General features: G+C 42.0%; 1 protein-coding gene across 1 annotated transcript; it reads left to right on the top strand.

Moving 5' to 3' along the window:
* Positions 1 to 4033: 4033 nt before the first annotated feature.
* Positions 4034 to 9158, top strand: TPRKB (TP53RK binding protein). Its single transcript, XM_007952617.2, is given in 6 exon segments — positions 4034 to 4063; positions 4066 to 4091; positions 5071 to 5233; positions 6354 to 6476; positions 8076 to 8252; positions 9072 to 9158. Coding segments are annotated over 6 exon segments (606 nt in total).
* Positions 9159 to 18052: the final 8894 nt, after the last annotated feature.

The raw sequence follows: 18052 nt of genomic DNA, 5'->3' as shown, positions 1-18052 counted from the left end.
GAAGTTGAAGCTGTACTGAAGTAATTGGTGAAAAACAAGGCTCCAGGAATTTATGGAATACCCTTTGAGGTGTCTCAATAAATGAATGCCACACTGGAGGCAATTGTTCGTCTATGCCAAGAAATTTGGAAGACAGCTACCTGGCCAACTGACTGGAAGAGATCCATTTATACCCATTCCAAATGTGATCCCACAGAATGTGGAAATTATCAAGCAATATCATTAATATCACACAAATGTAAAATCTTGTTCAAGATAATTCAAAAATGGTTGCAGTAGTGTATTGACAGATAACCTCCAGAAATGCAAGCTGGATTCAGAAGAAGATGTGGAATGAGGGATATCATTGCTGATGTCAGATGGATCTTGGCTGAAAGCAAAGATTACCAGAAAGATATTTACTTGTGTTTTATTGACTATTCAAAATCATTCAATTGTGTGGATCATAACAAAGTATAGATAACATTGAGAAGAATGGAAATTCCAGAACACTTGATTTTGCACATCAGGAACCTGTACATAGACTAGGAGGCTGTCATTTGAACAGAACAAGGGGATACTGCCTGGTTTAAAATCAGGAAGGGAGTGCGTCAGGGTTGTATCTTTCACCATACTTATTCAACCTGTATGGTAAGCAAATAATCCAAGAAGCTGGACTATATGAAGAAGAACATGGCATCAGGATTGGAGTAAGACTCATTAACAACCTGCGATACACAGATGACACAACTTTGTTTGCTGAAAGTGAGGATGACTTGAAGCACTTACCAGTGAAGATTAAAGACTTCAGGCTGCAGTATGGATTACATTTCAACATAAAATGAAAATCCTCAGAACTGGACCAATAAACAGCATCACAATAAATAGAGAAAAGACTGAAGTTGTTAAAGATTTCATATTACTTGGTTCCACAGTCAACACCAATGGAAGCAGTAGTCAAGACATCAGATGACATATTGCACTGGGCAAATCTACAAAAGACCTCTTTAAGTGTGAAGAGGAAAGATGTCTCCTTGAGGGCTAAGGTGAGCCTAACACAAGCCATGGTATTTTCAGTCACCTCATATGCATGTGAGAGCTGGACAGTGAACAAGGAAGACCAAAGTGGAGTTGATGCTTTTAAGTTGTGGTGTTGGCGAAGAATACTGAAAGTACCATGGACTGCCAAAAGAATGAACAAATCTGTCCTGGAAAAAGTGCAGCCAGAATGCTCCTTGGAGATGAGAATGGCCAAACTTCGTCTCACCTACTTTGGTCATGTTTTAAGAAGGGACCATTCTCTGGAGAAGGATCTCATGCTTGGTAAAGTGGAAGGTCAGTGAAGAAGAGGAAGGCCCTCAACAAGATGGACTGACACAGTGGCTGCAACAATGGGCTCAGGTATAGTAAGGACTGTGAGGCTGGCACAGGACTGGGCAGTGTTTTGTTGTGTTGCACATAGGGTTGCTATGAGTCAGAGCTGACTCAATGGCACCTAACAACAGCACATGTATATATACATATATATAGGGAGCTCTGGTAGCACAGTGCCTAAGGCACCTGACTGCTAATCAGAAGGCTGGCGGTTCAAACCCACCAGCCACTCCGCAGAAGGAAGATGGGGCAATATACTTCCGTAGTGATACTGCTTCGGAAACCCAAGGAGAGGTCACTATGAGTTGGGTCCGACTCGACGGCAGATAACAACAACAATAACATACATATATATATATATAAAACTTAAACTTACTGCCTTCAAGTCGGTTCTGACTCATAGTGACCACTCCTTGGTTTTCTGAGGTAGTATCTCTATGGAAGTAGATTGCCCAGTCTTCCTTCTGAGGAGTAGTGGGTTTGAATCAGCAGCTTTCTGGTTAGCAGTCATATGCCTTAGGCAGTGTGCCACCAGAGCTCCTGTAGACGCACACACACACATTTATATATAAAGAACCTTAATAGAAGGAGACAAATTCCATTAAAGAGACATGAATGTGTGGATAGGAAAAGCTCCTGATGGAGGTGAGTTTTTTTGGTGTGTTTTGGGTGAAAGTTTAGAGAGCAAATTCATTTTCCATACAGCAGTTCATACACATTTTGTCTCATGATATTGACTGCAATTCCCCACAATATAACAGCTCTTTCTACTTCCTCCCTGTAGTTGCCTGTTCCGTGTGTCCTTCCCTCCCATGCAGTCACCCTGGCCCCCAGCTGTCTCCTTGTGCAAACAATGCCCTTCTGTTCTCCCATACTGATTGCTCCAAGGAGTGTATCTCCGTGATGTAAGGTTCACCCCATGCGCCTGTTTATTATTTGGCTGAAGGGTAGCTAGGGGCCATTGTCTCAAGGATCTCACCAGGCTCTGTCAAACCAGCAAACCTCATCATTTTTTTTTTTTTTAATTTGGAGTTTTGTTCCACGTTGTTTTCCTACTCTATCCAAGATCTCCTATACCTAGCCTCCTCCGAGTGGTTGACAGTGGTAGCCGGGCACCATCTAGTTCTGGTTGGAGATGACATTTTATCTAGTGACTTGGTCCTTGAATAGCTATGGTCTTCATAGGTCCTGACTGGTCTCTAGAGGAGACCAACAGCAGCAAAAGAAAGTCCATGAAGCACCAGTGTTGTGTGGAGACAAACTAGTAACGCAAACCAGGACTAGGTTTGGGTAGAATAGTTAAAGTTGGAGAGGAAGGATGGGGCCATAGCACCAATCTTCTTAGAAGCCCTCCTGATGACTGTTTTGGAATTCTTTTGGGTCATACAATAAGACTGAGTTTTAAAAACCTAATATCCACATTTAATCTTTGATCACACGTTTTTGAACTAGGCCTCGGTTTATACAGCTTTTGGTTAGCAAAAATTAAACCCACCCTTCACAGATTTAAGATCTGCTAGCATAAAGGGAGCTCTAGTAGCATAGTGGCTAAGACACTTGCCTGCTAACCAGACGGCTGGCGGTTCAAACCCACCAGCCACTCCTCGGAAGGAAGGTTGGGCAATCCTACTTCCGTAGTGATACTGCCTCGGAAACCCAAGGAGGGGTCGCTATGAGTCAGGTTTGACTCGACGGCACATAACAACAACAACAACAGCATAAAGAACACTGAAAATAATCCTTTATATGTGGACTGTCACTTCTCTAGGAGGATGATATATTCATGTTTGACATGTCTGATTTCTGAGCCTGCTAGATAAACGAAGACCTTGTCCGCTGACAAGGTGTAGGAAGCAAACCACCACCGAGTGCGCCCCGCCTCAGGAGAGCCTCCCTAAATGACCGCTCCAAGAACAGAATGAGTCCCGCCTCCCCGAAAAAGAACTGTACTCGAGCGGCGGAAATGTATATAGAGCTCAACGAGGGCCTTGCTTTTTGCACGGGAAGAAACTGAGGACGTCTCGCCCAAGGGCCAAACAGAGTTAAGGGGCAAAGTCGGGAAGTTAAACTCAGATCTCAGTTTCTGGGCCACGGACTCTAGATTTCGCCTCCCTGGCTGGGAGACTGATGGAGCCCCCTTTTTCTTCACGTCTGCTAACTCACGCTAGAGGGTCTGTCAGTCAAGCGGCAGGCGGGACGAAGGCCACAGTGCTTCGTCCAAATCCGTAGAAAGATAACCAGCCCAACCGGAAGGAGGTGTGGGAAGGACGGGGATTGGACGCAGCTGTGGTAGAGCTTCCGGAAGGTGAGGGTTTTGTTTCCGAGGGGGAGGTCTTCGGAGTCTGACCCGGCAGCAGGCTGTGAGTTTTCGCTGGGTGCTGGCGCGCCGACGGCCGGGAGGGTATGCGGAGGTTTAGGAAGGGGTAGAACCGACCCCGGGCAGCTGTACCCGTGTGTTTTTGGGACACCTTTGGTTTCCTCAGCAAGTGTTTATCGAGGGAGTACTGAGGCCAGGCCCTCAGCAAGTGGTAGACTCGGTCCCTCCGCTAGATTGTAGTCTAGTAAGGATGTACAGTTGTCAAGCGCCAAGATTCATTACAGTTGCGATGAGGGCTTTGAAGGAGACCATATAATGTTTATTTAATAATAGTATCATTTCTGCCTAATTTCCAGATGTGAAATGACTATCTTTGGGTCAAGTGTGATGCTTTCTTTACATTTATTTTCTTAATATTTATGTCCATTATGAAAACCAAACTCAACTGCCGTCGAGTTGATTTCGACTCATAGCGACCCTTCCTTGGGTTTCGGAGGCGGTACCACTACAGAAGTAGATTGCCCAACCTTCCTTCCCAGGAGTGGCTGGTGGGTTTGAACCGCCTGCCGTCCGGTTAACAGTCAGGTGCCTTAGGCGCTATGCCACCAGAGCTCCTTATTTGTGTCCATAGCCTGCAGAAACAAAAATGAAATGGTGAGATCAGAAAGTTAAAGGCTAAGTGGGAGTGTGGTTTCATAAGTAGTAACCTGTGGTCCAAAAGATTCCGGTTCTGCTCCTGGATGTCTCCGGGGAAGCTGCCCTTAACCATGCTGCATAACCTGCTTAATCTGTACAACTAGGGGCCCAGCCAGCTCCCATGTCTCTTTTCCAAGAATGGTAAAGAACTCAGAGGGTAGGATTAGGAACACAACATCTCATGAGAGTACTAAATGTGCTTTTGGGATGGAAATTTTATAGTTTAATAGTTCTATACTTTTATTAAAGTGGTGCTGCCGTGCCTGAGGCATTTGACTGCTAACCAGAAGGTTGAAGGTTCAAACCCACAGCCATGCCAGGGAAGGAAGATGGGGCAATCTACTCTGTGAAGATTTACTACTGCCTTGGAAACCCAGTGGGTGTTACTATGAGTCGAAATCCACTCAGTGGCAGTGGGTTTGGTTTAATTTACTTGAATGTTGTTGTTGTTATGTGCCGTGTAGTTGGACCTGACTCATAGCAACCCCTCCTTGGGTTTCCGAGGCAGTATGCCTACGGAAGTAGATTGCCCAACCTTTCTTCCAAGGAGTGGCTGGTGGGTTTGAACCACCAGCCTTCTGGGTAGCAGTCAAGTGCCTTAGGCACTACGCTACCAGAGGAAGGATATTTGTTTGTTAGTTAAGTAAGTTGCAATGTTAACTTCTAAACAAAAGAAATGTATTGGTCTTTCTGATTTTGTTCAGTAGAATCCTGCTTATCTATGAAATGCATTTGACACATCAGCTGGACCTATTTCCCGAATGCCGGGTGACCCTTCTCTTATTTAAAGATGTAAAAAATGCTGGCGACTTGAGAAAAAAGGCCATGGAAGGCGCCATTGATGGTTCATTAATAAACCCTACAGTGGTAAGCACATAGTGTGAGTGACTGAGACATATGGAGCATTTAATAATATGTTAATTTTCTTGACGTTATATAACAATGCAACAACGCACTGTGGTCAAGTCGGATCTGACTCATAGCGACCCCTCCTTGGGTTTCCCAGGCAGTATCACTATGGCGGTGGATTGCCCAACCTTCCTTTTGAGGAGTGCCTGGTGGGTTTGAACCACCAGACTTCTAGTCAGCAGTCAAATGCCTTAGGCACTACTTCCCCAGAGCTCCTAGCTCTTGATGTTATAGCTTAACTTAAAATTCTATCATTTTCAAGTAAAAAGTTCTCATCAAAACTGTGGAGCAGATTTGGCTTACCTTAAATTTGACAGTGAATAGAAGCAAAAGCGCCAGGCAGGCCCTGCTGAAGGAAATAAGAAAGCTTGTGGTTCTGGCTCTGACATAATGGCTGATGCTCAAGTCTCCACCTTCTCATCTGTGGAATAAGGGTCTCGAACTGAAAAAAATATCTGTGAAGGAGGTCAAGTGTAGTAGTTAAGAGGACAGCTGTGGAATCATGTTGCAGGACTAATCCCATCTCTGCCACTTAATGAGACTTATAGAGTAAGCTGTAGCCAACCTTTATATAGTGCTTACAACATTCCTTGCATTGTTCTAAGTGCTTTACATATAATAACTCACTTAATCTTCACAATGACTCTGAAGTAATTACTATTATTACCTACTAAATCTCACAGATAAAATGCTAAGGAACTTGCCCGAGTTCCCTGTGTGGTAAACAGCAGAGCTAGACCACTGCTTGGTTTCCTTATCTATCACATGTGAATAATACCAATTTTGTAGGGTAGTTTTGAGAATTAAAGAAAATAATACAAGTAAAATGTTTATTATAAGGCCTTTCCCATAATATTAGCCCTCAATAAATGTTATTTTCAAATTTTTTTATTATTATATGTCCTCCTTGCAGCTTTAAAATTCTTGATTTCTTGAATCCTTAGGCCCTTGAGATAGTCACTTTGGAAATATACTGCAAAGGAATTGTGAAGCTAACACTGAAATTATCCTATGGTAGGGCATCCATCTTCGGAATGATTCAGATTCTTTAACGGTTTTTTTCCCCCCTCTTTGGTAGATTGTTGATCCATTTCAGATACTTGTAGCAGCAAACAAAGCAGTTCATCTCTACAAACTGGGAAGAATGAAGACAAGAACTTTATCTACTGAAATTATCTTCAACCTTTCTCCAAATAACAATGTAATAAGGAATTTACTTTTTTTCTGTTACCAAAACATGCTTTACTTAAGTCTTTGGTTTGAGATTAAATTCTTGTAAATCTTCTGTTAGTAATAAACCAAAATAACAGTGAAGACAGCTTGGACAGAGAGTCTGGGTTTAGCTCAGCCTCTTAGTAGACAAAGAAGCTTTGGAGTTTTTACATAGGAATAAACAAAAGCTTAGCTAAATTAAGTGAGGACCATTTTATCCTTCTAACTCATATAGGGTCAAGAAGACCCCTCAAGTGTTTTTGATTAAGAAGTTGTCAGAAGTCTAAATGATAAAACATTTGATTTGGAAATTTTATGTTATGTACAGCTCTTATTCTCCCTATAAATTCCTTGAGGGTAGAATCTATGTCTTTTCCATACAGCAGAAGACTGGTACCTATAAAATAGCTCTTAATACAATCACTCCCACAGCAAGTGCAAGCAGAAGTTTGTGGTTTGAGATCCAGATAGTAATAACCTTCTCAGTAAACCTTAATGAGCTAAAGACATTCCACACATGGCACATGAGAAGATGACTGAAATTTTGCTCAGGATGTTTTAATAGTACTGCCATTAATAATGACACAAAATCAGACCCACTGCCATCGAATCAATTCTGACTCATAGCAACCCTATAGGTCAGAGTAGAACTGCCCCTTAGGATTTCCAAGGCTATAAATCTTCACTGAAGCAGACTGCCACATCTTTTTCCTGCGGAGCAGCTGGTGGATTCAGACTTTTGGTTAGCAGCCAAGCACTTAAGCATTGTACCACCAGGGCTCCCAAAGAACAGCACAGCCCAGTTCTAATACCAAGAGAAAAATTAGGAAACCTGTCGCATGGTTTAAAATACAGATGCTTGAAAAGTTTATAAAATGCACTTAGCTGGGTTATAGAATTCCCAAGTACCTGGAATTAAATTTACCAGATAATTATTGTTCCTTTGAGATCATTTAAAATAGTTCTAGAAAGTATTCAACAAACATTTGTTGATTGTGTCCTTGTCCCAGTTACAGTTCTGGAGTAGAAGAAAGCTGTGTTCTTGAGGAGAGGCAGACATGCGAGATGGAAGTTAAAATGCACTAAGATAAATGATTTCATGGGCTAGTGATTCTGATCTATGGGAGCAGTGGTGAAGAATGATTCATTCTGTAGGAAGGAGGGGGCGGTGGGGAGTGACATTTGAACTGGACCTTGAAGGATGAGTTCACCAGCAAAGCAGAGGCAGAGGGCAAAGTGTAAGCACAGACAAAAAAAGTATGAGATTTGAGAGGATCCCACAACAGTTCAGTCTGCCTGGAAGGTGGGAAGGTGTGGCTGGAGAGTCACTTTGGGAGGTGTATTCGAGTGCCCTGCCAAGAAGTCTGGATTCTGCAAGAAATGAGGCATAGTGTTTAAGTGGAGTGCATCAGAGACAGAGGAATGGGTAGGTGTTGGCAATGGATTTTTGAAGGGAAAACAGGTAGGCCGAGAGCACAGTTTACTGTGAAAAATAAGAAGAAGATGACCAGAGAGGTGGCCTGGGACTAAAGAGGAGATGTTTCACATGGTTGAAATATTCAGGTGTTACCTTTTTTTTTTTCCTTAGATTTCAGAGGCTTTGAAAAAATTTGGTATCTCAGCAAATGACACTTCAATTCTAATTGTTTACATTGAAGAGGGAGAGAAACAAATAAATCAAGAACATCTAGTATCTCAAGTAGAAGGTCATCAGGTTTCTCTGGAAAATCTTCCCGAAATAACAAATATTACAGAAGTCAAAAAGGTTTGTAAAGGCAGTTGGAAGAGTGGGATGGATGAGGAATAATGCTGTTTCATTATAGATCATCAAAACTCCAAAACCAAACTCACTGCTGTTGAGTTGGATCCGACTTACAGCGACCCTTCCTTGGGTTTCTGAGACAGTATTACTATGGAAGTAGATTGCCCAACCTTCCTTCTGAGGAATGCCTGGTGGGTTTGAACCGCCAGCCTTGTGGTTAGCAGTCAAATGCGTTAGGCACTATGCTACCAGAGCTTCTCCTATATGAATAAACAAAAGCTGAGCTAAATTTAGTGAGGACAGTTTGATCCTTACAACCATGTAGGGTCAAGAAGACCCCTCAAGTGTTTTTGATTATAGATCACCAAGGCCCCAATTTTTAACCCCCCCCAAAAAAGGTTACCTGGAATGTAATTATAGATGCAAAGAACTGGAAGGTGTAGGTTTATATAAAATATAACTAGAAAGCTAGTTTACGAAACTATTCTTTAAGAATGAGTGGGTGGCTTTACATATCAAGCTTACATAGTGCATTTAAAATGTAAATTACAGTGTGAAGTTACTGTCTAGATGTGTTTAAGAAATTGGTATAAATTTGCTTTCTGTATTCAGTGTTATCACCATAACTGCAATTTAAAGGCAATTTTTTAACCTAAATGATGGCTTCCCATTTAATTTGCATATTTTAATCACATTTGTGATTTTATACCATTAACCCAATAACTGAACAATAAATAATTCCGCTTATATTTTTGTATAATGAAAAATTATTAATAGTGCACAAATACATCAATATGTCATAATTTGTTTTTTTTCCCACAGATATATAAGCTGTCTTCACAAGAAGAAAATATTGGGACTTTATTAGATGGTATCATTTGTAGAATGTCAACAAAAGATGTTTTATGAAATATCAGAAATATTAAAATTTTTAGCATTTTTTTAAAGAAACATTGAGTTTTCTTTTCTGATTATAAAATTAACATGCTTGTTGTAGAAAACTTTAAAATACACAGAATAGTATAAAGAAGGAAAACATCACCCCTAGTCTTACCTCTTTTAATATTTTGAAAGAGAAACCACTTATACTGTTGTTTGTCGTTGTCTTCTCTTTCCATTCAAGTACAAGCCTTTATTGAATGCCTACCATGATTTGGAGCTCTGGTGGTGTAGTGCCTAAGGCATTTGACTGCAAACTGGAACACTGGTGGTTCAAACCTACCAGCCACTCCTCTAAAGGAAGGTTGGGCAATCTACTTCCTAGTCATACCACCTCGGAAACCCAAGGAGGGGTTGCTATGCGTCGGGTCTGACTCCACAGCAGTGAGTTTGGGTTTTTGGTTTTACCATGTTTAGTGATCTTATTTCTTTCAGCTTATATCCTTATCTTTATTTCTGGCTACTCCAGCGTTCACCTTCCAACCCTCTCATATTTGTTTGATTCTGTGTGTTTTACATGCAAGAATTCATTTAATTCTTTTAACAACCTAATGTAGTAGATTCTATTAACATCCCCATTTTCCACATGAAGTAACTAAAAGATTACCAAAATACTTAAGTAACTTGCCCAAGGTCATCTAGCTAGTATGGAATCATATTTTATAAATGGTTTGATATTTTTTCTTTTCTTACTTTATCTTTTATTTTGATTGGGTCTTGTCAGATTAGGCTAGGTCAAAGGTCAGCAAACTTCTGTGAAGAACCAAGACAGTACATTTTTAGGTCTGTTGGCAATATAGTCATTGTATGGTAGATTTCAACCATTGAGCTTTTGGTTCGCAGCTGAGTGCTTTAACCACTGTGCCACCAGGGCTCCTTAAGAACAAGAACATTGACATGTAAGCGGAGGGTTTGCTTCACAGAGAATTTGCATGTAATGTGATTGGGAATCTCTTCAGATGTGAGGATAACTTCACATAATTTTGTCAAGATGTCAGTGACCATTTAAAAACTTTCAGGATTTAAGACCTTGAAGTATTCCTTTCTCTTTTATTTCTTCTTTCTCCTGAAGTATAACACTGTCATTTCCCTGGGACAACTAGAATAACCTTACCACCCAGGATTCTAAAAGAGATCATTTTAAAACATATTAATCTTGTGTTGTAAGCAATATGATGAAAATTAGGTTAGGGTTAGAATGTTAAGTTAGGGCTGGGGTGTTATGACAGAGTTAGCTCATATTAATCCAAAAAATATACAGTGAAATCAGTCTTTCCAGTACTGGGCACCACTTTTTGAGTTAGAGGATCATATAAGCACAGTCCCCACACTTTCTCCCTTTGTTTCCTAATTCACTAATCAATGGATTTCCTTCTTTGCTTTTTTTTTTTTTCTTATGAAAATATTCCAAATTCTTAAGTCGGAGATAAATTTTTATCTTGGATAATAAAGGTTCAAAGTCCAGAGCTGGACAATAGAGTTAAGATCTCCAAATATTTTTAAGTTAAAGGAAAAATACTTTAAGTGACAATACTAGAATTTGTATGTATTCCATCTTTGAAAGGACAAGTAAAAAATCCATAAAGAATTCTAAGCTATCAGAGTTGAGCTTTATGTGTATTTAATTTCATAAGTTATACTTCTGGGCTGTGGTTGTTTAGATGATATTATTTTTTTTGTTGCTGTTAGAATATACAGAGCAGAACAGACACTAATTCAACCATTTCTACATGTAGGACCATGTATTTTATCCCATTAATATATTAAAATGATGATGAGAAAAACTTGAAATCATATTTGTTTCCTTCATTTTTCTCAAGAAGTCCCCAGCCAAGTAAGGAACGCCTAAGAATGTTACCCCTTTCTCCTGCTTTTCCGACCTGCTACTATGAGTCGGGTTTGACTCGATGGCACATAACAACAACAACAACAACAACTCTGGGCGGAAGCAAGAATGTTTGGAAGCAACAATGGCCAGACTTCGTCTCACCTATTTTGGTCATGTTGTAAGAAGGGACCATTCCCTGGAGAAGGATGTCATGCTTGGTAGGGTGGAGGGTCGACGAAAGAGGGGGAGGCCTTCAACGAGATGGATTGACACGGTGGCTGCGATGATGGGCTCAAGTATAGCAGGGATTGTGGGGCTGGCGCAGGATCAGGCAGTGTTTCGTTCTGCTGTGCATGGTGTCGCTATGAGTCGGAAACGACTCAACGGCACTTAACAACAACAACGACAACAAGAATGTTACTAACCCACTGCCATTGAGTCGGATCCAACTCATAACAACCCCTCCTTGGGTTTTGGAGGCGGCATCACTATGGAAGTAGATTGCCCCATCTTCCTTCCGAGGAGTGGCTGGTGGGTTTGAACTGCCAGCCTTCTGGTTAGCAGTCAAATGCCTTAGGCACTATGCTACCAGAGTTACAGAGGGGAGTTACAGATTCAGTTCCCCAAAATATATGTTGAAAATTCTAACCCCTGTACTTGTGGGAGGGAAATCTGGTGGTGCAGTGGTTAAAGCATTTGGCTGCCAACCAAAAGGTTAGTGGTTCAAACCCACCAGCGGCTTCATGGGAGAAAAATAAGGCAGTCTGCTCTCATAAAGATTTACAGCTTTGGAAAGCTTATGGGAGTAGTTTTACTCTCTGTCCTATAGGGTCGCTATGAGTTGGAATAGACTGTGGGTTTGGTATTTTTCATAATTGTGCATGTAATCCCATTTGGGAATTCCTTGTTACGGAGGCCATCTCAGTGTAGGGTATGTTTTAAGTCAGTTACTTTGGAGATGGAAAAAGCAGATTAGGCACAGAGAAGGAAGCACAAATGGGGAAAGACTGATGCCATGTGGAGATCACTAAGGGACCAAGGAAGAGAAGCTGAAAGAGACAAAGATTTTCCCAGAGGGGACTGAGAGCCTTCCTCTAGAGCCATTGCCCTGAATTTGAACTTCTAGCCTCCTAATGGGGGCTCTGGTGGTGTAGTGCCTAAGGCATTTGACTGCTAACCAGAAGGCTGGTGGTTCAAACCCATCAGCCACTCCTCGGAAGGAAAATGGGGCAGTCTACTTCCGTAGGGATACCTGGGAAATCCAAGGAGGGGTTGCTATGAGTTGGGATTGACTTGATGGGAGTGAGTTTGTTTGTTTGCTTTTAAGTCTCCTAAATTGTGAGAAAATAAATTGGTTTGTTAAAGCCACCTACTTGTGGTATTTCTGTTATAGCAGTGTTAAGACGTGAGGTCAGAGTACCCTAATTTAAATTTTATTTGTTCTTCAAGGTTTAAAAAACCCAGTCTTTTAAAGGACAAAACTAGGAAGATAAAAATGTTGCAGAATTTTCATATGTGCTGTAGTCATGTTAGTATTGGATTTTCCAAAGAGAAAAAAAACATTGTCTACATCAAGAAAAACTTTAAAGTCCATCAAGTTTAGGTAGTGTTTTCTTATAATCTCTTTTGTAGCCAGGAACTGAGGAGTGCCTGGACAGCACCAATAGTTAACATGTCTGGCTGCTGATGAGAAGACTGGAGGTTCAGTCCACCCAGAGCTGCCTCTGAAGAAAGGTCTGATGATCTTCAAAAAAAAAACAGCCATTAATATCCCTATGAAGCACTTCTGCTGATGCACATAGAATCACCATGAGTTGGAGTCAACTCCACAGCGACTGGTATTAACCAAAAAACTCAACTGCTGTCAAGTCGATTACAACTTGTAGCAACCCTATAGGTCAAGGTTTAACTACCTCTTGGGGTTTCCAAGGCTGTAAATCTTTAAGGAAGCAGACTACCACATCTTTTACAAAGCAGCTGATGGGTTTGAACTACTGACTTTTTGTATAGTAGCTGAGTGCTTTAATCACTGGGCCACCAGGACTCCTTGGTAGGCATTAGCTAAGGAAGTCTTACACCTGTGACTTCAGATGTTCTATGGATACCTTGAAATTTGTTACAAACGTTTGTGCAATCCTGCCACCCAAAGTGTTTTTTCACTTTATATTCTCAAAGAGGTAAAGACACACAAAAGTCAATGTACTATGATAAAGGAACAGGTGCCATACTCATTCACTGCGGTTGAGTCGTTTTTTGGACTCCTAGTGACCTCTCCATGGGTTTCTGAGGTGGTATCTCTACGGAAGTAGATTGTCCAATCTTCCTATGCCACCAGAGTTCCCAAAATAGTCAATTTCGACTCATAGTGACCCCTCTTTGAGTTTCCGAGGTGGTGTCTGTACGGAAGTAGATTGCCCAGTCTTCCTTCCGAGGAGTGGCTGGTGGGCTTGAACCGCCAGCCTTCTGGTTAGCAGTCAAATGCCTAGACACTACACCACCAGAGCTCCCACAAGTGCCATAGGACTGAGGAATCAAGACAGAGATTGAACCCAGAATTTCAAGCTAACTGTTTATCCTGATGCTTGTTAATGATTCCTCCTTCTCTTTTTCCATATGCTTGTTCATAATACAGAGAAGGAAGAAAGAGGAACAGAGCACCTCTGCAGGATTTTTATTAGGGAAAGATGAAGCCCCTGAGAAGTGTTCTGTTCAAGAAAACTCTAGTGCCCAGTCCATCTCTTACTGATGGACACGTGACAGGTTAGGAGAAATTCAGGTCATGTTGTTTATACACAGGCAGCAGAGCTGAGGGGATGGCTCAGGGGGCCTAGCTGTTGCGAGTCCAGGTGCACCCTGCTAGTCAGGCCAGGGAGCCCAGGCAGCTCCTATCCAGGCACACACCAGGCTGCAGGAGCTGGAGCTGCAGGCGGTTGCGTGGAGGGTGTGAACCTCAGTCTAGCTCTGGCCCTTCCTCTACACAGAAGCCACAGGCCCAGGGCCGCCTGCCCCATGGCTGCAACGTGCAGAGGCGGCCCAGGTCAGCGCGTTCCCTTCTCCAGAGTGCCCTTGTCTGGTCGCACCAAGTGAATTGTCACACCTGGAATCCCACCAGCTTGTCCTGATGGTCGCCTTAGTTCTGCTCCTGTGGTCTTTCTCCTGCCTTGCTCTCTATGGGGTGAAGAGCATGTGTGTGGGAGGGAAGGAAGGAGTCAAAAACGTGACCCCAAAGAAACCAGCCCGTAGCCATTGAGGCTGGTCAGTAGCCCCAGACGTGGGCCATTGCTTTCTTAGCAAACAACCTACCTCCCAGTCTGCACTGGGTTCTCAGAGGAGGGCTCCATCTTCTTCCTCTGTGTTCATATTCACCAACTCCAGGCCCTTTAGTGGGCCACACAATTAGTCTGCAAAGCAACAAAGCGCTCATGGGTAGTCCCCAGGCCTTTTCTCTCAGAACCAACCCTGCCAGTCCTCGGAAATTGCCTCCTGCGGTCACCTGCAGGGGAGGTGGGTGCAGAGACGGGAAGGGTAACCACCATACGCACTTACCCAGGAGTCTCAGAAATGAAAGTGGTCTGAAGTCCCCTTTCCAAACTTTATGAAGTCCCAGGAAAACTGTAAGAACCTTAGTTACTGCTGAACTAGGTGTCAGAACACGTTGACCTGCGTCCCAACCTTTCTTCCTGCTGGGGAGGCCTGGGGCTGGTCCTGTGGTTCTGAGTGCAGTGCTCCTTAGGGCCAAGGCACAAGGATCACCCATGCTGCTGATCCCATCAGAATCGCCAAAGTGAAAATCTCTTTTTCCTAATCAGCTCGCTTAGTATTTTGTGTAAATCTGCATGTTCCTTTTAAGGAAATATTAACAACCAAAAAGTAAAATGAAGTTAAGATAGTTAATGATGTCACCTGCTAAATTACTATTTTGCCCACATCTTCCCTCATGTAGGCTTCATAGGTAACCATTTTGCAGTCACACATGCAAAATCTTGGACTTTGTTACTAGCAAGACCTGAATAATACAGATTTTGTTCCATTTATTTCTGATGTTTATTTAGTATTGTAAGGTGGGCGCTTGATAAGAGGATGCATTATTTTTTTAAGAAAAATTTTAATTGTGATTTGGGTGAAAGTTTAACAGAGCAACTTTGTTTTCCATTCAACAGTTCATACACATTTTGTTTCGTGACATTGATTGCAGTCCCCACAATGCAACAGCTCTTTCCACTTCTTCCCTGTGGTTACCCTTTCCCTATATCCTTTTCTATGCAATTCTGCCTTCTGCGCTTTCTCCCTGCACAAATGCTGCCCTTCGGGTCTCTCCGAGTTGAGTGTTCTAAGGATCGTACGTACCTGGTTTACCTCATAGGCCTATCATTTGGCTGAAAGGTAAGCCACCAGAGTGAGTCAAGTCCAGGCCCAAAGAGTGACTAGGGACTATGGTCTTGGGGGTTTCACCACTGTCAGACTAGTAAGCCTGGTCTTTTTTATGATTTTGAGTTTTGTTCCACATTTTTCTCCACCACTATCCAGAACCTCCAATTTTGATCCCTTTCCAAGTAGTTGGCAATGGCAGCTGGGCACCGTCTAGTTCTTCTGGTCTCAGGGTCATGTAGGCTGGGGTTTCCATGGTCCATTACTGCCATGGACTAATTGTTTCCACATGTCTTACATTTTCTTCATGCTTCTTTGTTCCAGATGAAGAGAGACCAATAGTTCCATCTTAGATGGCTGCTTGGAAGCTTTTAAGACCCTAAATTGCTATTCACCAAAGTAGGATGTTGCTTTGGTTACCTAGTGCTGCTCTGACAGGACTATACCACAAATGGGATGGCCTTAACAAACAGGAGTTTATTCTCTTACAGTTTGGAGGCTTTAAGTCTGAGTTCAAAGTGCCAGGCTCTAGGGGCTGGGTGAAAGCCCCTCAACCTTGGGCTTTAGCTTTGCCTCCTGCTCCCGGAGGCTTTTCTTTCCTCAGACAGCTGCTGGCTGCTGAGGCTGACAAACTCAAGGTTGACAAGTAAAAAGGCATAGTCCCAATGTTACCAAACAACATGGCAGGCCACTAATTCAAGTCCACTGAAAGTCCCAGGATTGGCAGAGCATGGCAGGCTGCTGAACAGGGACTCGGCTACATGCAGGGTTCAAGTGTGTCATAAACTAGAGACCATTCCCAAAGCTGCTTCTTAGATACTGGAAGCAGACCACATCCCTAAAGCAGCTACTCAGCTGCTTGTGGTAGATCCCACCTTGGAGCTGATTGCCAGTCTCATCATGGGGAATTACTACCACCAGCTGCCCAGCCACTCAACCAGGCCCAGGCCAGTTGACACACAATCTTAACTATCACAGATGTAGAACAATGTTTTCGTGTAGTATGTTATGCCAACTAAGCTTGATGTCCCCCACATCCATGGTCCAGAGCCTGCAGGCCCAGTTACTCATTCACTCAAGACGTTTGGTTGTGGCTAAGTTATCATCATTCTGCCCCATTAGCTCTATTACATATTTGGACATTTTTATAGCATAAATATGTATGTAGAAATATCATCTGCCACACCTATATGGTCATGGATATATTTCCATTAACCTATCCAACACTATTTTTTTTTTTCTCTTACCTATATTCATTTACCTCCACCAGTCACTCCTTGGAAGGAAGACAGGGCAATCTACTTCTATAAAGATTTACCTCCTCAGAAACCCAGTGGGTGTTGCCATGAGTCAGAAATGACTAGATGGCAATGGGTTTGGTTTATTATACATTTACCTACCTATCCATCTGTTAACCTACCTACCTGCCTACTATCCACATAGGTATGTACCCTTAAACAATATTGACCTTGGCTTATTTTTGAATTTTATAATGATGGTATCATTTTGCAGTTTGCTTTTTTCTACTCAACACTAATTGATGAATGTAGCTGTGCTTCATTAATTTTCTCTTGTGTCTAAAATTCGACTTTGTGAATCTGCCACTCTATTTATCCATTCCCTTGTCAAAGGACATTTTGTTGTGTAGTGTGCTGAATAGTCTTCCCTTGAGATTCATGTCGACCCAGGACCTTAGAATGTGAACTTATTTGGAAATAGGGTCTTTGTACATGTAGTTAGTCAAACAAGATGAGGATACGCTGGATTAGAGTGGGCCTTAAATCCAATGAGTGAAGTCCTTACAGGAAAAGGAGCAGACACAAGAGGCACACATAGGGAAGAAGGCCATGAGAAGATGGAGGCAGAAATAAGGGTGATGCATTTACAAGCCAAGAAGACTAAGGACTCCTTATAACTACTGGAAGATAGGAAGAGGCAGAGAAGGATTCTTCTCCAGAGCCTTCAGAGGGAACACAGTGCTGCCAACCCCTTGATTTCAAAGTTTGAGACTTCAAAACTATTGAGGATAAATTTCTGTTGCTTTAGCTATCCACTTTGTAGTAATTTATCATGGCAACATTAGGGAATGAACACAGGCTGTTTCCAGTTCTCTGCTGTTCCATCAATGGTGTTGTGAACATTCTGGGGGCTGTTCCTTTTGTGTATATTTTCTCAGAAGACGGCTCTAGAAGTAGAATTGCTAGGTTGTAGAGTGAATGCAAACACCCCCAAAAGGTGTGTAAATTCTCTTAGATCTACACCCTTGCCAGCACTTAGGGTGTCAGAATTCAAGATTTTTGCCAACCCTTTATAAAGTTGTTTTTTTTTTTTTTGTACTGATAATGTGCATTTCCCTAGTTAATCATAAAGTTGAGCAACTTGTGATATTTATTGCCCATTTTTCTTGGATTATCTTTTTCTTTGAATTGACTTACTGTTCTTTTCATATTCTGGATACAAATCCTTTGTTGAGTATATGTGCTGCAATTATCTCCTCCCACTTTGTGGCATGTCTTTTCAACTGTCTTTATGGTGTCTTTTTTCATTCTTTTTATGATTGGCATTTTTTATGCCTTAAGACATTTTTTTTTTTTTAGGGTGAAGATTTACAGAGCAAATTCACTCTTCATACAGCAGTTCACATATACTTTGTCTCATGTCATTACCA

Source organism: Orycteropus afer, unplaced genomic scaffold (assembly GCF_000298275.1).
Source record: "Orycteropus afer afer isolate SDZICR_OR568_19922 unplaced genomic scaffold, OryAfe1.0 scaffold00354, whole genome shotgun sequence".
NCBI classification, from domain to species: domain Eukaryota; kingdom Metazoa; phylum Chordata; class Mammalia; order Tubulidentata; family Orycteropodidae; genus Orycteropus; species Orycteropus afer.
This window is presented reverse-complemented; position numbering and strand designations above follow the sequence as displayed.